Below are 25760 nucleotides of genomic sequence, written 5' to 3' on the forward strand. Positions count from 1 at the left end.
CAATTATTAATTAGGTATAGTGTTACATATACACAAGACACTTGGTGGAAATATTTCATCATCAGATTGTGCATCCTATGAGCTTGTTCATACTGACACATCCAACTTTTTGCTTATTGTAAGACTATTTTGTCCTCATTTTTACATTATTTTTTCTTTTGTTTGACAGACAGTACTTGTCCGCTCAGAGTGCATAGCATGCTTTAATTCTCTGGTGAGAGAAGAAGTAATCATGAGTCTGAGTTTCTCATCATGTAATTCAGCTAATAAAGTGCTTTGCATTCAAATCTTAGTTTCTATAATTAAATGGACAATCTCTGAATGAAATCTTTCCTTCTCACAAGTGATGTAAACCTGAGTATTGATTTAGATTAAAAGTGGTGAAAACAGCATCAAATGCAGAGCCACGCAGCCTTCTCAGGTTTTCAGAAACTGTAGCTTTCAGTCTCCTTTTTGAGTGTTTGTTTTAAAGACTGTATTGGCTTTTTTCAACTGCTTATTGATTTGAAAACCATTGCTACATTGAGACTGTTCTGCATGTCATTGTTTCATAGTGATAATATTTGCAGGGCTCTCTTTCTGCAGGTGACATCGGTGCCCTGCCATATGGGGCATTTTTCTTGTGCTCTTAGAGTTAAATATGGAAATGAAAAAAAGAGGTAAAGGAAGTTTTTAGTTCTAGGGTCCTGTTTTTGAAGTCTCCAGCATACTAGAAAGCTGAAAATGTAAAATTGGAGTGTAATCCTTCCAAATTTTATTAAGTAACAAATTTTATTTGTATTACTTACTTTTATTACACTACTTTATGTGATTTCAAAATGTTTCATGCTTTTCTGTTTCAAAGCACATAAAATAAGCCAAACTATGCAAAAAGGAATTGTCACTTTGCCTTTGTAGTATAACTTCAGGGTTTTAGAATATAAACAATGATACCCCTATATGCAGCTTACAGATAACATGCTACAGATTAGTGTGGGGTTTCATCTGCCTTATTACATAAAAAGTTGCTTCTTAAGTGTTCTAGTTAACATCCACAGTAAGATGTGATACAGTCACTTGGTTGGTTTCATAAAATTCATACCCTGCTAATACAATATGATTAAAACCTTGCTTGAAACAGATATTGAGTGTGTGAACTACTTCCAGAAATGCATTCTGAGTTGGAAAATACTATTTATTAAAACAGAAGGAGATAATTAAAATAAATAATTCTGGAAGTATTTGGATATTAGAAGAGTATTGGAAGAGCTTTGAATAGTTTGCTGTAGAGATGAAATCTAGATTGCCCTCACCTTTCTTAAATTTCAGGAACTGTTTATGCGGAAAAAACACTGTTATTTTTATACTTTTTTGATGGAACCTTTTTGAAGTTGCCACCAAAGCATGGCCATTTTATTTATAAGGAGCTAGGCATTATGATGATATGAAAAACTATGCTTACACCAACTCCTTAAATATTTTTTCATACTATGGGAAGTCTTGTGTTTTATTTTTGCATCTCAGTGCTCAAGCATGCAAGGTATCCAGTCAATATGGAAAAATATCACAACTTGAGGTATATGGAGACATTATAATCTTAATTTTCTATATACTATGTGTAGCTGGTTCATAACAGCTCATAAGCTCACTGTACAAATAAAAAGTGATCCTAGAAAAATCACTTACTTATTAGACAAGTGTATTTAATCCAAACTTAATTCTGCTCTATTGTGGAACCTCTACTTCTGTCATATATATGTTGAGCCAAATTAAAATAATTGCTTAACCCAATTTGGAAGAGAAATCTCTACCAAAAAGCAGAAGAGGTGCATCTGTCAGAAGTTTGGGAGTTGTGTTTCACATGAAATGTCATGCATATTCCATGTTTGATTCAAGTACCTTACCATCTTTGATATTCCAGTCCCTGCTCCACAGAAAACATTCCAAGCAAATTCTAGTGTATTTTAAGTGGTAATAAGTAGGGATGGGAGAGATCATATCTGCATAAAGGGGTTGTCATCTGACCCAGCAGATGTTGAAGAATTCACAGCAGATACAGCTGCAACCAAGAAGTACCCTGGTTTCACAATTAGCAAAGACAACACTGTGTATATGAAGGCTAACATGATTTACCCCTATCAGATGTGTAATAGTAGACACATGTTTGTCTCTTGGTAGTGATCATTAACATGATATGGTGATCTGGCTTACTAAAACAACAAATTAAAACCTGGGCAACTGGATTTCATCCAAAAATTTATGACAGATGTAATTCTATTGCTAACAAAATATCTTTTGCTGACTATTACACATATTATAATTGTGTAATTAATTTGTCCTTGAAAAGCACATCTGCATGAGATTTGCAGTATTTGAAGAATAACAGGCTTTATTTTCCTTCTTGCCCTTACAACACTTAGGCAAGTTTGTCAGTTCCCATCAACCTAGTGCTAACTAAAATTCTAAATATGAAATTCAGTATAAGTTTGAAATTAAGTATAAGTTGCCATAGTGTCCTTAATGGTTTAATTATGACCCCTAGACAAGATGTATACCAAAGTGAATCAGTGGCAGTTTTCACTAATCACTTTAAAAGAACTATCTAGGTGGCATCAAAATGAATATAAAAATCTCAGTTTTAGTTTATGTCAGATTCAGTTGATGCACATCACAGAATTACAACTTAATTACCACTTCAATCATAGGGGGCAAAACAATTTTACAAGCAGTTACTCTTCTTTTTGCTCATAAAGCTCCACTGTACATTCTGTCTTTTTTTTTAATGGGCTTAAAATTGAAGATGGAGGGTGAAGGTTTAATGAAGTAAAGTAAGCTCTATCTCTCACAGCCTAGTCACTTGAATGGCGTGTCTCTGACACTGCATTCTCTTCTTGGAAAGGTCTTATTAATATATTTATGTTGGTGAAGTACTTTGAAGGTACAAGCCTTTATATGAGCATTTGTTACGACTATGAGAGGGCTTTGGGAACGTGCAATGACTGCTGAATATTGAGGAGGCTAATACTAATGAGCTGCATACCTTGAATCTTTTTTCCTGCTTTTAGAACTGATGTCCCTGTGTCTAGTAGTACTTTAGTCTCATTTGACTGAGAGTGTGGGAGGGAGGAGTGGTAGAAACTGAAAGGTTATTCACTTTTACCAAGTCTGACATATAATGGTTTGGGCACAGAGTGTTAAAAAGCAGATCACAATAGTTTGCTCCTCTCTGTCATCTACCAGATGTCATTGCTATTAACTTTATCTGAGTACACACTGCATCCAATATCTGTTATCACTCCAGTACAGAAGGCCAGACAGACCTCTTCTTTGCTCACAGCAGTGTGAATCATACTGAGAGTCATCTTCTGAATACTTCAGCTGATTTCCCTCCAGACATTTTGTTATATTGGCACTTAAATTGAAAACTGTTTGTAGCAAACATGCCAAGAAATTTTAGGGAATAGAAAGAAGAGCAGAAACAATTCTTTCCCTTGAAAGCAGTGGAGAAGCAGAGTGTTGTTTCAGAAGGAGAAGGATCTTTGTTGACCTAACAGTATCCACCACCAAGAGTTCTGCAGGTATTTCACAACTGCCATCACATGAGACTCTGTGCATTATCTGATCAGGCATTCACCATGGTGAGGTTACATGATGGATGCATGCTCATACCACAAGGGGTGATGATGGGTATATTTTATACAAGGCTTCTGAGTGGGAGGTCTGCTGGAAAGCACCACACTCCTACATGATGCACAACCCCCAGCAGGAGAGATGCACGGTGCTGCCTTGGAAAGGGGTGAGAAGGAAGCGTTCTGCAGATGGAGAGTGAAAGAGCAGTTCTGTGAATATTGACCATGCTGTTCATGAGGATTATTCTTTCCTGACTTATCCAAAAGTAAAAGGTGAAGGAAGTAGGTGGAAAACTGGGCCTGAAACACATGTATTTAATACCTTGGTGTACTTCATAGAAGTTAGAGACCGTGACAAAGTTAGTGAGCCACCCAGCTCATTGACTCTCTGGAACTGAAACTTGCAGAGATCTAAGAGGGAAGGACATTTTTTAAAAAATCACTGTCAAATTACAGCAGCAAATCACTGTTATTTTCTGTTATAGTTACATGAGCAGTGGACAGATAATCTAATAGGCCTTTCCCATCACTGGTAATAACACTTAGTTCTTTTACAGCTTTTCAGATAGCATAGTGCTTTGCGAAAGAAAGTATCATTATCCCTACAGAGATGCTGTCAGAGTGTCAGACAGATTTTAAAATGTGAGATTTCCTTTATTTAGTTGCATGTTATATTGGAACACCATGTTTTTCTTCATGGTGTTTACATCTTCTCAAGTTCACTTCTTCTTACTCCCAATTAAAACTTTAAAATGTTAAATCTAAGGAGGTTTTAATTTTCAGGTTTTGTGAAGAGTTTATGCAGTAAACAAATTGTTGAATGCCTGTTCAGCACTGTAAGTGCATCTGTCCTGCCAAGGAACTGAATTTCCTGCTGAGACAGGGAACAAAACAGAGGTTCAGAAGTTTGAAGATAAGTAAGCCTGCTTTAAAATTCTTAAGGACTTAATCAGTTGTTTTTCATCTTGAAATTGAAGACGATAAAATGATTTTAAAGGTAAAACAATATGAGTCAAGTAGAGCTATAAGGGTACTGTTTTCAGTTCATTAGAATTATGCATTTTTTTTTCTCACCTTTCATACTCAAAGTGCTGACAATCCTAATATACCTTTGTTGAGTATTCTCTTTCTTAACTCTCTCTCTGGAAGAGAAGCCTTAGGAGGTCCCTTTCTTATGTTATAATAAAAATAATGTAATTGGCTTACTTGAACTCAATAGGAAGCTTGTCTCAATTCATCTCAAACTGTCTGGCTTTACAGATATTAAAGTCAAATACAGAAGACAGTATAAAAAAGAAGAAGCTCAGTGATAGTGTTAAATTCAGGCTCTTCTAGGGCCTTTCTGTTTCTGGATAGTATTCATTCTGAGATCAGAAAAATATGTATTGCTTATTTGCCAAAAACATTCTTATTACAATTTTCCTTCCATGTGCAGAAGGGCATCTTGAGGTTAAACTGTGCTGAAATAGTAGGTTCTACATTTGGTGCTAAGCATCTAATGACCCATAATACACAAAATAATAATAATACTTGTTTCAGACAAAGTATATTGCTAAGAACCTTGTAGAAAATTACAAGGCCAAAGGAAGGAATAGTGGGAAATTCCCAGCCTCCACATATTAATATTACTGTGTGGGAATTTATTGCTCAAACAGAAGGTATTTTAAAGTTCAAAGACACAGCCACATTCAGTGGCAATTGGAAAGCAGTATTCTTAACAGAGTTTTTATAGTTTTTAAGAAAGCTACTGAAAGGGATCAAACCCATCTGAAGCTAGAGTATGAAGAGATATTTTGGATGGAAACTGCAGAAGGAATTCCAGGAAATAAAGACTTTATTATGGAGTACTCCTGACTTTATTATGGAGTACTCCCAAGTATAAAGTTCTGTAGAGAGCAAATGGAGAGATTGCAAATGGTTCGGTAGACCAGCTGATGAGTGAAAGGGTCACAGAACATGCTACATCTAGAATTGTTCAGCGTTGTTCTCCAACTGGACTTTTTATATACTTACTTATTATTCTGACTACCGACATCAGTGAATGCATAATCCAGAGGCAGAAATGTTCTTGCTGGGATTCTGGGCAGAAGCTTATTGGTAGTCCAGGCTAATACCTTATTTCCCTTCTCTACATTTCCAAACCAGCAGTGACAAAAATCATTATCTGTTTGCTGTTACAAACCAGGATCAGGAAGTAAGGGAAGCTGTAAAACAGCTGTATCAAAATATAGTATCATTAGTAGGACCTTCAGAACAGAGAGCAGCATTTTTACAGTCATGAAGGAAGAGCAGGTCTCACAAAGATGATAACAGCATTTTCACTGGAAGGTTGAGGAGGGGTTGTATGCTACTCAAAACTCTTTGCTTTGTGGTGCTCATTCCATGTAGAGCTAGAATATTTTATTTTCCAGAAATATCAGAGAAAGATGTATTTTTGAAATGGGGAGGCAAAGGTTTAGGAATAGTTGTCCAAAAAGAAAGAGATTGTTATTTCTATTGGTTTTCCCCCCCTCCACGCAGCCCCCCGAATGAATCCGACTAGCTCAGAGATGTGGGGCTGTGAGGGGAGGAAATAGCAGGAGAGGGAAAGGTATACAGAAGAGGCTCCTTACCCAGGGTGTTGGAACAGCTCTCTTTATTCTGTGGTGTCCATGGAGAGCGGGGCAAAAGAGAAAGAGCAGGAAGTTTCAGGGGTCTATATAGGTTTTGGACAGGGTGGGCACTCCTGGCTCCCCGCCAACCCCATTGGGGCAGGAGGGAGGATTCAGGGGTTATCATGATCAGAGCCACAGAGGCCCTAGGAAAGGGGGGACAAAAGGGTGTCCAGGAGCTCACCGTAACAAGAGATTAGCCATTTTCTTTATTTTTTTCCTCTATCACCTTTTAAACACTGATTTAAATCATGTCAGAGATTACCATAGTAACCATTTAACCTCTTTTCAGAGCCTGTTATGTTTTGTTTTAGTTCAACAATGAGCTTAAACTGGTATTTGAAGCACTTTGCTTTGTACCTGTGGCAGGAATTAGCACAAAATGCTCTAATCACAGTTAGAATCTGGAAGATAAGGCTGTATGTTCAGTTCAGAGGTATTAGACTTTTATTTAGTTTATGCTAACGTTTCAAGAGGTAGAGTACATGAATTTAGGAAGTATACCAACTCCTATTTCTAGGCTAAATGGACGTCAGACAGAGATAACTCAGTCCTACAATTATGCTGAAAGTGATTTTACTCACTCTGATTTGCACATTAATTATCAGGACAAACATTAATTTTCTGTGATTTTTTAGAGAAGGCAAATCTTCTATGACATGTGGGTCATTTATATTAGATAACATTAAAATTTTCTTTCTGAAAAAATTCTCCTATTTCAAAAAACCTTTGTTTTCTTTAGAAATAGTGGTAATTCCTATCAATTCATTTAGACATTTCTCTAAATTAGGTGGTATTATTGCCCTAAATCTGGAGGACTTCTAGGTCTTCAGGAACATTTAAAAGAATCTCTTGTAGTTGAACTCAGTCTAGGAAACTAGGCAGCATCCTGGAGCTAATAGTGTTCTCCCAGTGCCGAGTTGGGAGGAAGGTGGCACAAGGAAACCCCCTTACAAGCTTGAAAGTTAGACATTGCTTGGTTTTGGAACAAGGAACAAGCTAAAAACTGTCTGATTCTCAGCCCTCAGCAATATTTGTTATAGGCAGCTTTGCACCTCCACTGGAAAATTCTTAGAGGGCCTTTAAGACCAAAGTGTTTGAATGTTTCTGATTTTAAGAAGTAGATGAAGAAACTAACACATCCTTTTTATAGCTTTGGCAATACCCTGTCTCTCTTTAAAATGTGTACTTTATTTGTTACTTGGATGTTACTGGATTCTGCTCTGTTGCTGATTCTTGTTATACCCTTCTTTGGTAGATTCAAGCAATTTAATACATGATGCTTGCTCTCCTCTACAGTACTTATTCACTGTAATCAAGTCATGTCAAATCTTCTTTTCAGAAAGCTGCAGAAATTAATCTTTTTTGTTTTTCAAAATCAGGTTTTCATTTTTCCAGTAAGAGTTATGACTTTTTACCTTCTTTGTAATTTTCAGCATCTGAAAAATGTATATATACAAAAGCTGTGTGCAGTATACTTTATTTCTTTGGCAGGCAGACCAAGTCAGCAGCCTCTTCTGATCATGTCTACTGTTGATTGTTTTGCTCAGCATTACACTAGAAGTTCATGGTCTGTAGCTTATGACCCTGAATCCTCAGTAGGAGGTATTGCTTTGTAAGATACCTTGCCTGATTCAGAAGATACTTAGAAAAAGTCTGGAGTTCTTTGCCTTAGATTGTAGAAAATTTGCTTTTGGCTGTATGAAAATGTCCTGTTTGTAACTGGTTACAAGTAATTGATTAAGCACTTTCTTTCTGACCAACCTGTTGCATTAATATTTAATGTTATGACAGTTTTTATATCACCTGCCTCCTTTGTCAACAGAATATTTTCCCCACGTATAAAAACAGCAGTAGACCTTGAATAGAAAAATGAAAAAAATGTGCCTGCTTCCTTCATCAAGCAAATTTCCACTCTTACCAAAGAGGGAATCTGGTTTTAGTTGAAAAGACCTTTTTTTTTTTCCATAAAACAATGTGACTGCACATTCATAATACTTTATATCCTTTAAATCAACATTATTACAACTTTTATTAATTCTTCTTTTGTTTTGTCTGTGTTTGATAAAAGACAAATGACTGATAGATACCACCTTTATCCTATTTGTCCTTTTTTGAGTAAGACAAGTAAAATGTTAGAACTGTTTCAGTCTTATTTCCCTTGTGGTCCAAGATTTATTAAAAAGAAACATCGTCGAGCCAGAGATCTTATAAGTGCAGTCTTCTGTCCTAGATTTTTAGCTAACTGCAAATAACTCTTTCTTTTTACTGAAGAGATTAATACAATTGAGTGTGTGGTTCTGATTGCTACAATGACCTTTGATGAGCTGCCTTGTCTTCCTAAAGGAAGTGTTAAGAGACTTTTTCAAAGTGAAATAGTGAGAAATAGAGTAACAAAAGAGGAGTTTGCCACTATGTATTTATCTAACACTTTAATATCTTTCAGTGGTTTCATAAAAATAAATGTTTGAGTGCTTAGTTTAAGAAGTGGATATAAGCCCAGTAAGGGTAAGTCAATAGATTTGAATATGTTGCACTGGTTTGAAGGACCTCATTCTTGAACTGAACACAAATATTTAGTATGCTGAACTTAAGAAGTAAAATGCAAGGCATTATAGTAGGACATGGTAGTAGGAGATATGTGTTAGTTTCTTCATTTTAAGTGGAAACAAAGACAAAAATACTGAAATTATCTGAGGGATCATTTTATATCTGAGAGATAAATAGATTTTGCTGACTTCCCTCAAACTAGGGAGCACTAGAATGGGAGCTTTTCTGAGCTTTTCAGCTTGCCTCTTTTCCAGCTGCATATCCTTTACCCTACCTCATGTTTAAACAGTTCCAATGCTCTGGAAAAATCTTCAGTATGAAAATCAGTAAAAGGGGACAATGTGAGAAAACTTTCTAAATGAAAAACAGTGATACAGAAAGGGACTTCTAGTCCTGCATGTGCTTTGTAGCACAAAAGCAGTGAATGGAAAAAGATTACATTGGCTTGGGTGAAATTTTACATGAAAGAAAATCTTCACCTTGATAAATTACAGGTGGAGAACTGTCTTGCTATAAGTCTTCACCTATCAGCTGTCAACTTAAATCAGCTGTCTGTGGTTTTCCCATTAGTAAATCCAGTTCCTTTTCATCTTGGCTCTACCAGTCCTTGGTGTACAGCCCTTTTCAGGGCACTGCTGTAGTGCAGCAGGAATCCTTGTTTTTCTGTGTGCCTAAGTTGTCTCTGTGTGAAAATAAAGGCACAAACTGGTTCTGGTGTAAAACTGTTGTGTGCTGTCCTGGAAGTTGGAGAGCAAGGTGAGAAAATTTCTGTAAGTGTAAAGGAATGCAGTTTCTTAAAGATGGATCCTCAGATTCTTGCCCTGTTCAGGGAAACCCTTGAGCATGTGAGGGGTCATCATAAGTTCTGTTTGGCCTGCTGGCAAGCAAGCTTCTAGTTCTAAAACAGTGCCAGTATGTATTGCCTCTTTCCTAATTGCCAGCTAAGAAGATTTTGGAGGAGGATGCTCTGTTGTGTAGGGTTTGTGATGGGGGTCATAGAGGAGAGCTGGAGGTAGTGCTAGGGGATACTGTGGAGGAACATGAAAGCTGAACTGGTGCTGCAGCAAGCAAGAGAGGAGAGAAAGGGCATCATTCAACATTTATTTAATGTCTTAGTAATAGGTCTTATTGTCCTAGTAGTTTGAAGTTTCAGGAAAGGGAAGAAGATGACTGCCTGTGAAGGTAATCCATGAATTCCACTGAATTTCTCTTTATGGTTTTTGCAGAGCAAATAGAAACATAATATTATATGGTTTCAGTAATGGAAACACTGATTTTACTGATAGTCTTTCCCTGGTGCTGATGAATTTCAGCAGTATTTACCAGCAGCCATAGATGATTAGTTATTCCATCATACCAATCATTCTCACTTTTACTGGTTTGTTCAAATCAGCTTGTTTCTGTCTTGGAGTAATCAATAATGTATGGTTGTTGTAGCAAGGACTCTGTTCATGCCATTTTTTTTGTACAGGACCACATGCAATCATACCTCTTACAAGGAAGAAATTGCTAATTATTTTGATTCTTAATTGCAGTTCTTTACTGTCTACTGATTCTATATATTTTTGCATGTATGCTGTAATTCCAGTTCATAATCTAAAGCTTTTAATTCAATCACGTTTGTAAACTAAAGACACACTTGGTAGTAGACACTGCATTAACTGAGCATTAAAATGCTCTTACTACAGAAAATTTCAAATCAAGCAAGGGAATTGTAGTGTGGCTTTCTATTACCCTATCACAGAAGGACAATGACTTTCTGTAGAGTGACTGCAGTGCATATATAATATTTTAATAATTAGAGAAAAGCTTTGTGATTTGACTTCTCACAATATCTGATAAGCCAAGAAAAAAATCTTTCAAATGTATTACATTTCCTTTCAATGCTGTACTTAAACTACTCACTAGAAGACTTGCTTTGTGATATACTGCGGTTAATAGGTTTTCCATGCTGTCAAAAGTAATAATATTAGTGTGCCATTCAGTTAAATTAATTTTGTTTTGTGCACTGGTCTGCATAGACTTGAGTGACGTTTAGAAATATGATCAGGCAGGAGCTGAGGAGAAGGCAAGTGGCAAAACAGAGGGACAATCATTAAAGCAGAGCAGCCAGCTGCAAGCACTTGTGGATAGGCAGTTACGGAATACCAGGCCATGACCTTCAGCCATATATGATCCTTTTCATTCATTCCTCCCTTTCTCATTTATTTAAGAAATTCATTTTCTTATTGTTTCATTAAGAACTTGGTATGTTTGGCAGCATGGTCTCTTGTCTGGGAATCAAAGAGTGCAGTTTGGCTAATCTTTGATTTCTTCAGCCACAGCACTTCTCATTTTGCATCTCTTTATGATGTTTTTAAACTGATGACGGTGAAGTGTCATTTTATACTAATAACAACAGTGTTTCCTCTTTCCATTTTCTCTGCTTTTTAGAAAGCAGTAATTGAAGTACTCTCTCTAAATAGTTAAAAAAATGTAATAAGTGGACTAAAAGGAGGAAACTGACAAAACCTATTTTGTTAATTTTTTAATAACATTGTCTGGTTCAAATTTATTGCCCAAATTGCTTTTAAGTCCAATTTACCGTTATGTTGGGGAATATTACATAGTTACGGCAGTTAAACAAAATGCAATCCACTATATATATATATATATATATATTGCAATAAGAGGACAGAGATGTGTCATGAATTTCTGTTTCAAGTAATACTGTTCAGAGGGGGCTGGGGGAAAGAAGGAAAAATAAATGGATTTTTTTCTTTCCAGATAAAGATCCTGATAGGTCTGTTCCTTTTAAGCAAAGGTAAAAAGTAGTGCTGGCAAAAAAAAAGGTTGTATCACAAAGAGTCAGAGTAGGACTGTGGTAGGGAAATCAGTCAAAAGCAATATGCAATTAAGCCCTTTCTTTTGGCTCTTTCTCACTTATACTTTATAGCTTAACTGTGTGCCTACAGATACCACCTCCCAATGCCTTTAATGAATTCACTTCATTTGAAAGATTATTCCCTGCCTGCCCTAGAACTTCTCCCTTTTAAAATTTGCCTCATGGACCTTTACTTCTATTTCTGTTTTCTCTTCACCTAATATCAGTCTCTTTTCCATGGTCTTCTTTAGCCTATTGTCACTGTTAGTTGCTTTTCTAAAGGGTCCAAAGTGGGCCCTATGGATCTTTGCCTTGAGAATTCTGTTTCTTCCAAGGTCTCATGCTATAATCTATTTCACTTTGCTGCTGGAGTTACTTGTTAGATGTCTTGTAACTATACTTACATCATCAGGGGCTTCCTTTTGTGGCCAAGTGTGCACATTTGAAGAGAGTGTAATCTATGAAGATTCTTCTAAAGGAAAAAAGAAAAGCAAACAGGAGAGATGTTTAATCAGACATTCTGTACTTCTGTTTTGTAAGACAAAACACTGACAGATCATAGAGTAAGGAATGATGCATTGGGGCACTCGTCTGTTCATATTTTATTGTTTGAAAATACTTTCTTTAAAGTTGCAGTAGGTACAATCATGAAGATGGTTCTGCCTTCTCTCCACAGGCTTTTAGCACTTATGTACTTCCAGCTTGGTTGCTGTTTTCATCTGCATGAAATTCTTTCAGACAACAAAGGAGTTACTCTGTTGTCAGATTTATAGTTAAAGCCTTTAGGTTTATATTGACTGGATATGTAGAATACATTCTGCAAGTCTGAAACAGGTACTTATGCAATAAGCCTTTTGCCTGAAAGGGTTGGGAGAGCTCTGTCTCCCCTCTCCACTCTTGGTTTTTCATCCAAAAAGTGCTGCACAGACTTTGGGGTACAGTGGTACTTAGTGTGCATACATATTCATGTGATAGTCTCCACCATGCCATAAGGGCTGACATGTTAGCTCCAGCTTTTCTTCCCCTTCGTTATCTTTCCCTGCTGCACCATCTACTTCTAGCCTGATTCTACAAACTGAAGTCTAGGAGTTTCTTGCTCACTTCCCACTCCTTTGCCTAATTGTGGCAGAATCATCTTCATATTTTGGGGTTGTCTCAGCCCCGATTTGCAAATATAAGAGGAAAATATTCTTTCTTTCCTGATTATACCTATTGCAGGTTCGAAATGTTCTGCTTTGTTCTTTTACCATGTATTTATCAAAAATGCAGCGTCTTTGCAACTAGTAATGTCAGACAGCATGGTAACAATAACATTTCATGTTTACTGGTTTGTTGAGTACCCCTTTTTTTTCTTTATTGCCCTTGCCCAGTGTGATCCCTGTTCGCTCTATGGGTGTGGAGGAGCAATGCTTTCATAATTCTAGATCCCATCTATGTAGGTTGCTAATTCTACCCACTTGTTACTGTGGCTTAATTGAAGTTGGGACCAGTCTATGACATCAATTTCTGCATCCATGTAGTTCTGTCACTAGTATTATTGTGACACTTTTTAAGGCTTAGTGTAATCATGCCTTACATGCCAAGAAAAGGAATTTATTGGATTTGAGATCTCCATGTGCAGACATCATGTGGTGGCCTGAAATTTGTTTGAAGTCCATCAGCATGGGCATTGGGATTAGAGATTCTGACATTACAGTTTACCTGGGTTTCCTGAATTTGGAAGATACTAATTTAGCTCATAACCCACATGTATGCTGTCTCTGTCTTTGCCACTGAGTTTTAAAACATTTTGGTTGCTGTGAAAACTATACAGTGAACATTGTGAGCTTTCATTGTAAATATTGATTAGGGTAAAATGATATTATCTGGGGTCTTTGCCCATAAATCACATCATATTGTGTTTCTCTCAGGCTTATGCAAATATTCACAATCAAAACCAGGTATCAAAGTTGGAAACCCACCTCACTGTGTTTATATTCTTCCTATACTAATTGTTTATGTGTGTTATATCCAATTAGGGGAAAGCATATGGTGCTGTGGCTTGTTATTTTGGTATTGTTTTACTAAGAGAACTGCAAGCATGAACTCTCATAATACCTTCCACAAAAAATGTAGAGAATGTTTGTATTCATGACATAGATATGTCTGTTAGAGATTCTGCAGTATAAATGAGAGTAATCTGCACAAAAAGCATTTTCCTCTGTAGCTTATTAGGAGAGTGTGCTGTCAAGACAAACATGATTACTGCCGAGTGGGAGAAGGACAAAACAGGCAGGAGCCACTTAAGAGTCATTTCTAAGAAGTCCAGGTTCTCAACAGGACTAAAAATAGCTTTTCCTAAGTTGAAGAAGTGTTAGCAGCACTGTCTCTGTCATTTATCTTCCACTCCATTGCATCCTCTTTAAAAGTAATGGAGTTATGAACTTGCTTAGATGGAGAGAATCTTCTGATTGGTGTATAAGCATTATACATGAATAGGTTAATGACTATGAAGCTCCCAGCTGGATGTTTCTAACACTAACTTACAGTTTTCATCAGAGATCAAAGTAATTTACTAACATAAATTATTTATACACAGGACTGAAAGAAATTAATAATAACAATAAGGCAGCTCCATGGGATAATCACCATACCAGCAGCACTGATCTGTACCATGTAACCCTGCAGGGGTTTGTAATTATCTCCTGCAAACCACACCTCTAGTGATTGGATTTTTTAGCTTCATTGCAGTGCTCCCACTTCTAGTGCTTTGCCAAATACTTTTTGAATTAAAAAAAAAAAAAAGTGTGGCAGTCATGCAAAGAGAAAAGCTTACAAGTACAAGAAGTATTGTAGAAATGCAGTTGATACAGATTTTCATACCAACAAAAGAAGTGCTAAACCTGATTCTGGATGCATTTAAGGAGGTGCAATTAGCCCATCATCTGCTGCCATTTCCATGGCTTCCTGGTGGTCTATGGAAAACTGGCTGTTTGTGTGATGCTGTGTTCTTTGTGTTTCCTGTAGCTGAAATTACTCTTCAGTGTAGACAATTACAGTATTTGCACAGAAGCATAACATGATTACAAACAGAGAAATGCTGGTGAGAAGTGATGGTCTCCGTGGCAATAGCTCTTTAGTGTAAAGTATTTCCTTCAGCTACTGCTGAAGCACTCAGATCAGAAGCAACAATCCTAACTCTATTTTATGTTTTCTAAACACATTCCTATCTCAACACAAGAGTAAAAAAAAAAAAAAAAAAGCTGCCAAACAAATTTAAAAAAAAAATGAAACAAAAGCTAAAAAAACTCTTAAAACTCTTACAAATATCCACTGAAAGGAACAATTAGAAGCATGGTATTGATTTAAAAGGGGACAAAAGTTCCTATGCTGCGACAACTAAAGCTCTGCCTAATGAATCTGGAGGTGAGGCAGAGCCCTTGAATATTGGGTAATACGTAAGTACAGAGATCTCTAAGATGGAGGGACTAAAATAAGCTTTCATATATATCTTGTTTCAGTCTTTGCAGAGCCCCATGAATCCACAATCAATTTAAGCCAACTCTACAATGTAATAGAGCAGTGACTGTGGAGAGCACCAGGTGGCTGGGTGACCCATGATCATGATAACACAAATCAATAAGCAATTGATTTCTTTTGTTCTGAGCAACCTGTAAGTGATAGATCAACTTGACTGTTACCCTATCCAGTATGGACTTGCAAAACCAAATGTCAGGTGAACAGGAGCATGTTTTGCTGTCACTGTGCCATTCAAAGCTCAGCTAAAGCCAGGTGTGAGCTATGCAGATTGCATGGCTGAAATCCTTATTTTCATGATCTGAATCTGGGATTTAGGACAGTATATGCAGTAGGGAGGAATAGTAAAGTCTTTCATGCCAGTGCAGTCCAGATTCTTCTTTCAGAAGAAAGACATCTAGGGTTGTTCTAGATATGAGTAATTTTTTTATATTTTTGTAAGTCTTTTTGAACAAGGTAATAATATCATTCTAGCCTTTCTGATTCAGAGGTCTCTTTCCCAATGATTCACTTTGCAGCCTGAAGAGTCTTACATGTTCTTATCTGAGTCTCGTCTGCTTACATGTTTTTTCTGTGGAAACTGTGTCATATCCTTGCTTATTCCTGCTGCTTTTCTTGGAATCTGTCACAGTTCTACCATATCCTTTTGAGGTGAGGAGGACACCATGAGTTTTCAAGATACTGGCACAAGTGCATTCTGACAGCCTTGTTTTTATACAATACACGCGTTTAACATCACAAGCTATTTTGTTTGTAATGTCTGAGCATTTCTTAATTATATGTAACTCTGCTTGTTCTGTATGTTTCCTGACCACTGGTAATTGCTGAGATGATGTCTGGTAGAGAACTATATATTACTGTCCCTGGATTTCAGTCCCAACTTGAAAGAATCAGTTTAGAATCTGTCACTTTATACGTAAAGTCGTTTGCACATGTGTGAGAACCCCGGGATTGATTCAGGGGTCTCGTGTGGTGGTAAAGTCTCTCCTCCAACCTTTGCTTCCAAAGAAAGACTCCGCAGCCTCTTGTGGTTTGGTCTCAAGGTAGTTTATTGCTAGCTATCTAAAAGATTGTCTTCGCCCGCTGTGGCTGCCTAGGTCAGCTGCCCAGGCAGAGACACAGACTCTCCTGACACCCTCACTGTCCGGTGTCTCCGTCGTCTCTCCCCCTGCCCAAGGCTGCTGCTATCTTTTATATGATATATTACGTATTATATGTTTACAGATTTTCCCCAATACCTACTATCTATGTTACAATGTGCTCTTCTACTCTAAACCAATCTGTGAGTGCCAACATCACCAAGAACATGGAGGTAAGGAAGAAGAAGGAGGAAGAACAGGATCAGGCCCACTTTCCTCCATCTTAGAACTCCTGACCCCCATGTACAAAGTAAAACCCCCCTGTACAGGTGTTAAAACCCCCTTGTACAATACTAAAAAATTTTCCCCTCTAATTTGTGACTACTTTTACTATACCATCTAACTCTCTGTGACCGCTTGTTCCACCTTCAAAGTTGGTAATTCATTCCATGGTTCAAACTCAAGATCACAGCTGTTTTCAGCTGCTTGCCAGGGTCTAAAATGCTTTCGACCAAGGCCTGGAACCTCTGAAAATGTCTGAGGGACATTTTGAGTTCCGACACACATGGGCCGTCTATTCTGTAAGAAATATCCACTACATCCGTGAGCATGTGAGTGAGTGAGTTGCTCTCAGTTGTGTCTAAGAAAACACTGGAAGCAAAGAGATATGATTGTAGAAATGTACTTTATACTCTACTATCAGAATAATTTGTGGAAGTAGACCTATGCCATAAAAACCAATGCCTTTGAAAGAGAAGCATGGCTGTATGAAATTTTTAATTGGTCTGCTTGGTGTAAGTTCATCCTTCCTGTCTGAAAAACATCCTTGTTAGCCCCCCTAGAGATACCATGGGCCTGAAGGAAAGGAGGAAAGCAGCTTGGATCATCCAACTCATCATTTATAAGCAATATCCTCCCCCTCTCATCTGGAAGTTCCTATCTCTTATTCATCCTTTTAAAACAAAGTTCCTGTAATTCTGAACATCATTCAGCTTTTCCCTCTTTGCCAGGACTGTTAGGAAAAATACTAAGCAATGAATTGCAAAAGGCTGCATTTGGCAGGATCTGAGATGATGGGCTGGAAGGCAAAACCAAATCCTTCCAGCAATTCCTTATGTGAGGAGGGACGTACTGTGTCCTTTCATGGTCCCTATCTGCCTGTTTTTTTCTTCTTTTGATAGACAGGAGACAAGTCTTTTTTTATACTGAATATTTTGTACTTGGTGGGTTTTTTTATACTTTTTGCTTTTGTGACAAAGTCTGATGAGAAAGATCCATATTACTGTTTCACAGAAAACAGCCTAGTAGCATGCTTCTTAATAGATTTCCAGTGAAATGCAGCCTGGAGAAAACAAATCCTGGCCTAGTTTAGAGAGCAAGCAGTATTTGTGGGACCCCCTATTGTCAGGAGTGAAATCCTGAGAAGTGTCACTTACTTTCTGGCCAGCATATATCTTGTCATTTGGTTGTATATAAGATAGTTGCTGCAACAGACTTGAGGTTATAAAGGATTTCATCTGGACAATTTGTGGTAGTTTTCTCAATATTGTTCATTTGAATGTTTTCTTTAGCAGTACAAGTCAGAGATATAATCCTGCTAATTTTCTGCAGGGCTTTCAAAATTGCATTTTTCAGAAAGTAAAAACAGTCATTAAAGTAAAACATCATATCTTGTTTGTCTTCACAGCAAGAGAAGCTGGGTGATATCTGCTTCTCACTCCGTTATGTGCCTACTGCTGGCAAACTGACTGTTGTCATTCTGGAGGCAAAGAACCTGAAGAAGATGGATGTTGGTGGACTATCAGGTATGTGTGTGAAAATCTGCTTGAAGATTTTGCAGGCTTGTAGAGGCAGAAAATCAACTAGTTTTCTGTTGAAGGTCTCTTGGCTGAGAAGACAAGGGCTCTTGCTCCCTGTCTGGAAGATGTGTGGTTTATGTTTTCTGGAAAGTTAGGGCATGACTGAGTATGTCAGAACTATTCTAGTTTAAAAAAAAAAAAATCACAAGACATTGCATTCCACTCCAAGACAAGGTCTGAAGTGTTACATGATCAGATGACAGTGCAAGCTCTCTCTACTTTCCTTCTCTCCTGTTGCCTAGAGATAAATACAGACTATTCAGGCAGAGAAAAAAAATCTGACTACAGTTTCTATTGTCTGTTTAATCTCACAAAATGTGAGCATTTCACTGCATTGCTTCAGATAACAGGTGCTAGAGGAACTCACCACAGGATGCAATGCTGACTGCTGTTTGAGGTGCTAGGAAGGTTGTTTCTGCATTTGAAGGGCTCAGGTGGGATTGCTTACACACACAGAGTTAGAGATGCTCTGCATTTGCATGCACACCAGAAATCAAAATGACAGTCTTGTGTGTGTGGTAGGCAGTGAGGCTGATACATCCAACGTTCTCAATACCTGCCAGCAGCCCTGGCAGCCTTTCCATGGCTGAGGCTGTGCACACTGTGTGTGACAGGGTGTGTGCCGCCTCTGAGGGAGGCACTTGGGCTGTGTTCCAGCAACTGGTGCAGCTCCCTGTAGGTTTCTGTTCTCTGCTGCATCTGGAATTTGGACACAAATTACTATATAAATTGCCAATTAGTTGAGACCAAATTAAATAACAAGATGCTTTATAAGGTGAGGTCTTTCCAGGAGAATTTTGGTTTGTATGCCTTCAGTTTAGAAGAAAGCTGCCCACTGTTGAGAATGAGGTTATTTCCACCACAATTCTAGAACTGAAAACTTTTACAGCTGCCACTAACACGTATGATGTAATTTCTCATTTTGATTTACCAAGTGACAAGAAAAAAAGTGTTCTGCTCTTACTTTTTATAATCTTAGCACAAGATAATAGCTATATGCAAAATAAACAGAAATGGGAACTTACTAAAAGCAACTATGAAGATTTTATTTACCACTCTTGATGAATAACTGGAGGACCTTGCTGCAATGTGGGGAAACTTCTATCAATAACCAGTTACTTTTTGGTTTTGGTTTTACTTGCATCTGAAGTCATCCACTGCACAGCAACAGACATAGAAGTGTTAAAGCACACTTTAAAATAAAATTAAATAAAATTAAAGGACACAGAAGTGTTGTTGTAGTCATTACTCAGTGAAGTTTAGCTTTTTCTTGTCCACAATGGATGCTCGATTAAGACACACCACTAATAGTTTCCCTAACACTTGTAATAAACAAATTACAAATGAATGTTCATAAGCACGTTTACTCCTAATGGTGTCCTAATGAAAGATTAGATTCTCATAATGACAAAGCATGGGGATTTTTTGACTGAAGGTTAGCTCTGACAGCCAGAGCATCTATATTCTTTTCCAAACTTTGTGAGAAATGTGATAGATAATGAGTGCTCATCTTATAAGAAATGAAAGAGAGGGGCAGGGGAAATACTAATGAACTGAAGAGCTTCTACAAACTTCAGATGGAAAATATAGTACATTGTGCTGGAAATAACTATGAGGAAATGAATGGACTTCATCTCCTCTATGTTCTGAGGCACATAGAGGACATTTTAATTTCTAGGGAAAGCGAGGTTTTGTTTTTAGGGCCATGCCAAACCTGAAACATCGTGTTCTCTTGGAGACAAACAAACCCAGTAGGATACCATAGTTGTAGCAGGAATTCAAAAGTCACTGACAGTGATAAGTGGCAGTTAGTATGGTACTCCTGGGGCAGTAATTATAGATGAAGTAATGTTGGTTTAAAGTGGATCCAGTATCTTTCATTAGGGAATTTATCTTTTGAATAAATTATGCAGGAACAACTTTGGAAATCAAGCTGAGATTCGGTTGTCATTATTCACATTACATATTACCTACTCTCTAAGTGCTGACGAAAGTGACAGGATTTTATCTTGATTAGCAAATATTTCCCCTTAGTTTTGTTACTTTCTCTAGATACTAAAATTGGCTTTTCATATTATAAAACTGAAACTCTTGCATGACAGTGGAGGTGGGAAAAGGTTAACAATCAAATGTGAACTCAGACTGAGTGTTACCTATATATTCAACAGCAGCATTAAAAAGACGTGAAAATGCTGTTGACACAGATAGGGGAAACAGATCTTATCAGTTTCTCAGAAATAGGCAAATAACGCCTTTTTTGTTGTTGTTTTGAGTTGGGGATATATATTTTAGTTATTCTTTCCTATTTTTGAGAAGATGCTGGAAAAGCAGAATGAATGCAGACGTTTGGAAAGGGTTCTGCTTTTCTCTTTCACTCATCCTTTATGCCTCTGTGAAGTTTGCCTGCCTCACAGAGAGAAGGAGCAAGGGCCTGGGTCCTGCAGAGGGAGCACTGACAAGCATTCACAGCACAGTGGCAGGCAACTTTGTGGCTTCCTTCTGGCTGCTTCTCTCTGCATCTCAAGTGTTACTGCTGCTAGTAAATATCTGCTATGCCTTTGCACCTCAACAATGTGGGAGGTTTCAGCATTTACATTATCTTTGGCCCCCATACAAAGAACCAGTTGCTGTGGCTCAGTAGTCATCTGAACTTCTACTCTATATAAATTTATTAAATCCATAATTGTGGTCAATTGAGCTTAAATACGTGCTTGACTTTTTGTAGTATGTATATTTATGTTATGCAGATAGAGAGAGCCCTGTTACAAAAGTACCCAAAGCAAGAGAGATTGAAGAATATTGAGAGTACTGCCTTTCCTAGCATTTTTACAGGGCCTCAGCTGGTAAACCTTAATCCTCCTAGTCAGCATCTATATCATAGTTAATGGTCATTACCACTGTTAAAAAAACAAACAAACAAACAAACAAAAAAAACCCCAAAAAAAAACCACTTTATAAAATCATTTATTACCATCATTTTTCATAGATTTTATTAGCAATCAAAAGTCAAGCAAAAATTACTTCGGAAATAGACAATAAAAGACAACAAACTAAACATCAAATTCATTAGAATTACTGTAATAAAACCATATCACCCATCTGAGCAATAAACTCCCAGGTCTTAAACTTAATTTCAACATCAGGCTGTGACTAGAGTAAACCTTGGCTAAAACACTGAAACTATTTAGCCTGAGCTCATCAAGTCACTGCAACAAGTGGAAATTATCACTTCTGGTGAGCAAGGGGCTCTGGCAAGCTATTATGCATATTCTAAAATGGATTTGTAATTATCTAAATTATATTCAGATCCATTGCTAATGAATCTGACATCTGGAAGGTGATGTGTAGGAATTAAGGATACAAAGCAATTATTTTTTTTTATCTGAACTTGGTGGTCTTGGACAGCTTTATAAGCATACTTCACCTAAAATGTCTATGAGACTTAGACGCTTAGGTCTTACAGGGAACTTAGACTCCCCAAGTTACTCCATTGGTTTTGTTTTGCTTTAACTTCATTTAGGTGATTTGCAGAATTGGAAACTTTCAAAACCAGTTTGTGGTTTAATCTTTTCAAACAGTCCTTAGATACATAATCCAACTAATTCCTTGTTAAGGGCACAATGCAGCTGGCCAGTGCCATTCAGTTCACAATGGTTGTCTGTTAGTTATGGTTCTTCATGAGGCTTATGGTCCTTTCTTCTTCAGAAAAGGACAAGAATTATCTGCAGCTCCCCTATGAGATATTCATATAAATCAAAGTAATACTGATTTCAGAGACAGATGTAAATAAATATGAAATTTTATTATAAATTAATTTTCATCTCATTTGTAGTAGTAATTTTAACTTTATTTTTAAAGTGAAATTGATTGTGTAACCCTCAGTGCACTTGTGTAGCAGCTAAATGTGAACTGTGGGATAAATACAGTGCTTTTTACTACATGGGAAAATTTGTAACACATACACGTTTGTACAAGCAGTTCTATAGCTTTCCATCTATTTAGCCGTACCCTCTATTTGTATTCAGTTTTGTTCCTAACATAAAATAAAAACTTTAATTTCAGCTTCCATCAGCTTTCTCTGCTTTGACTAAGCCAATTGTTGAAATAGATTACCTGAATACCTTGAAAAGCATTTTCCCTCTAAACCTTCAGGAGTGGCTGGGGCTCGCTCCTAAACAGACTGTTGTTATAAGGTATTTGGCCCTTCAGACCCTTCAGCTTAAGTGCCTTATTTTGGTTTTGGTTTGGGTTTTTTAAGAACTTCAGTGGCTCTGTATATTCCAGTGAAATACTGGTTTGTATCATGATATCACCTCTTATAGTTGATAGTAAGCCTTAACATATCTAGTCATCTTTTCAGGATTGATTTCAGTATGGTTTATTCCTTCTAAAAATCTTTGAAAGCTAATGTGCTTTTGTTATCTTTATCTTGTTTTAGTGTGCTTATCTTTTAGTGAGTATATTTACCGGGAATGTATCCTAGAAGCAAACAATACTCCCTTCCCTTATGTCCTCAGCACTGCTGCCTCTCACCATGCCCCAGTTTCAATGGGGAGTAGATGCCCTAGCTGACATGGGCTCAGGTATTGAGCTTGGGAACTGTTGCCAAGTAACAGATACTGTAGCAGACCCTAAATTGTACTATTTAGTGCAAATGAATGCTTAGAAAGAACTGCGGGGAGAATAGGATTGTCATTGGATCCATGTGCATGCTCTTCCTTCTGCAGAAAGCTGCAGATACAGTTGTGAAAAGAAAGCAGCCCATAATCGGGCCCATTATGTGTGCAAGCTAATCTCAGTATTTATGAGTTATAAATAGAAAATACACAGCACCCCTTTGTATCTGCCAAGTAAATACTCTGAACCATCTCTGAGGACCAAATGGTTCTCTAGCAGGAATACAGCTAGTTTTCTACAATTCAAAAGATTGCATTCAAATTCAAAAGGCTTGGTTCAATGTCTTAGAAAATAATTGAGAAATTAAAAATTATTTTGAGACCAGCTCTTTGAGAACCAAGTGAATGCTTATTATGCAGTCAGCGCATTCCTTTTAATAACTTCATGAAAACGTAAGAAACTTTAAAAGCTGGCTAACACGAGTGCAATATTATGGGAAAAGAAATACACCATTAATGTCATGGTCTTGCTGTAAGGCCTGTTTTAAGCATAACTCAGCAAGTATTAAGAGAAGAGAAAACAGCCTTATTAAAAGGTGAGAGTAAAAATAAATAACAAACCACCACACCACAGCTGTATTTTCAACTAGCCTAATCCTAAGGAATCCAACAAAGAGATCAGTACCAACAAATATTTTAAGATCTCTACTTAGTGTGGAGGATTTCTACATCATCTAACATCGCTGTCTCTCTATTACACCAGCAGAATTTCCGACAGCACATGGCTGCAGCAGTGCATTTCTCATGCTCACGAAGTGGTCGCACAGCATTGTACTGAATTAATTAACAGTGGTGATGGTCTCAGTTAGCAAATCTCCAACACATTAAAACCTTTCTCTCCTGCCTCAAAGAACATTCTTGTTGGTGACGTCTTCCGTAACACTGGGCAGCAGGTGGAGGTTTGCCTGAAGTGGTGCTTCCTCAATAGTTAATTTAGGTTTTAGGGAGTAGTTTCCTCTAATCCCAACTCACGCCTTTGACAACAAGCCATCTTCTGCCTCAGTTTAAAAGCTGAAGAAGGAAGTGCCAAAATCAACATATGTTCCAAAGTACAATGTATTCATCATAGAAGCTATGTTAAAGGGTATGTACACTCTCATATTTCCGGGTATTTTGGAAAGTCTTAAGAGGAAATTGTCAGGTAACTGTCCAGAGTCCATAATTTCTGCTGCATTGTATGCTACAACTATTGTACACAGCAATACTTTGTATTAGATGAACAATCAGTTTGTTGATTCATACAAAGAAGCAGAGTCAAATTGTTCTGCTCTATTTTTTTCTCCTGAGCTTAAAATGAGGAAAACAGGACCATGCTTTCTGATTGTCAGAGAGTTGCACTAAACTTGTGGGCATTGCTGTGAGAAGCCTTAAGGCAATTGCTGTTCTGAAAAAGTGCTTTGGCTCAATAGCTTCCTGAATAGCTTCTTGATTTGAGAAATGAAAGGTTATGTCATGTAGACACTCACCAAAGGTACAGGTGGTCAGCACCCAGCTGGCTGGATGCTGCCAGTCAACAGTCATCATTTTATGGCATTTCTGTTTATTTCCTTCTACTTCCCTTCCCCAAAAGAAAGACTATGAAGACTTCTTATTCTTTTATTTCAATAGCCACATCTAAACAATGCATTTTATGTTTGTAAGCCTGTTTCTTCCTGATTAAATAATAGTAAGTTTTTATTTGGTTGTGCAGTCCCAAAGCAAGTGTAAAGATGTGTGTGTTAATCATCTCGTTTTCATATAAGTAATTAATGCTTTAGGTTTTCAAGATCCTCACAAATTTCATAGCAACGTGAGTGGCTGTAAAATGGATGTAGAAATACTGTAGATAGATTCTAGAGTCCTCAGGGAAATTAGTCAGTTCTCTTACAAGTAAATTTAATTTCTTTTTACTCTCTTAAAATTGCAGCCTACATATTTTTTTTTTTATGGGCTTTAAGAAAAAAAAAATAAAAAAGAAAATATCCTTTTCCTCTTTATAAATACAGTTTAGATAAGTGCCGAAATGTGCAGAGAAAGTAAAGAAGGTATAAATGAGGCTATTTCCTTTTCACAGCAGTGTAAAGTCATACAGGTTTTTAAGACAGTGTGATGAGTGTTTTGTTAGCACTATCAATGCAACTGAGATTTGCTGAAGTTTGTGGCACTGTCTGAAGAACTATAAACAATTGTAAAGTTTTTACATTACTTTAAATTCCACATGCATATTTTGTTTGTTTAATCCCATGTGGGTAGAAAAACGATTGGTTTTGCAGTTGCTTGTTATAGACCTCCTGCTTCTGTTTCCAATGTGTAACTCCTTTATGTGCACATGTCAGTGGAAAGAAACATTTCACAAATTAGACCTTTGATCCCAGATTATCCTGAAAGGAGCAGGGGTTGTATGCTAAGAAGGTAACTGCACATTTCACCTGATACACTGCTGAAAATGTCCTTGACAAGGGAGAAAGCATGTACTTCAGCATAATAAGAGAGATAAGAAAACAGGTATTTGTAGATCTTTGTTGAAATCATTACTTTACATAAATCCTTTATGGGTCATAGCAGTTCATATCTGTTTGCACATTTGGCAAGTGAAGCTCTCCAATGGAAGCTGTGAGATGCTATTTGGCAAAATTAAAAGGAAGCTTTCTTCTTGCCAATTCCAAAGTTTATTTTCCAAAACCTAATTAAAGGTGAAAGTCCTGCCCTCTCTTCTATTGATGCAGTTCCCCAAAAAGGTCCCATTACCTCTTGAGGTGACAGAAGTACAGTCTTGTTGCTGAGATTGGGATGCCAACATTCAGTTTTCCTAATCGTGCCTTTTGTCTCTCTGGCTAGAGTGATGTGAATCTCAATGGGGATTGAGGGTTGAAGGGGAAGGGACCTACACAATGAGGGATCTGCACAAGTAAGCCCTTTATTTAGATACTGATTTAAGACAGCTAAGGTGCTAAACAATTATTTAGCAAAGCTGAAGAG

The 25760-nt window shown here is 37.3% G+C and overlaps 1 protein-coding gene across 10 annotated transcripts in view; it reads left to right on the forward strand.

The window, feature by feature from the left end:
- SYT1 (synaptotagmin 1) overlaps positions 1 to 25760 on the forward strand; it is a 329787-nt gene that overhangs the window by 261914 nt on the left and 42113 nt on the right. For all 10 annotated transcript variants that reach the window (XM_030289361.4, XM_030289381.4, XM_030289386.4 and 7 more), the window contains 1 exon segment: positions 17955 to 18072. In XM_030289361.4, the coding sequence (XP_030145221.4) occupies positions 17955 to 18072 (118 nt within the window).

The sequence above is a fragment of the Taeniopygia guttata genome, chromosome 1A (assembly GCF_048771995.1).
Source record: "Taeniopygia guttata chromosome 1A, bTaeGut7.mat, whole genome shotgun sequence".
Classification (NCBI taxonomy): Eukaryota; Metazoa; Chordata; class Aves; order Passeriformes; family Estrildidae; genus Taeniopygia; species Taeniopygia guttata.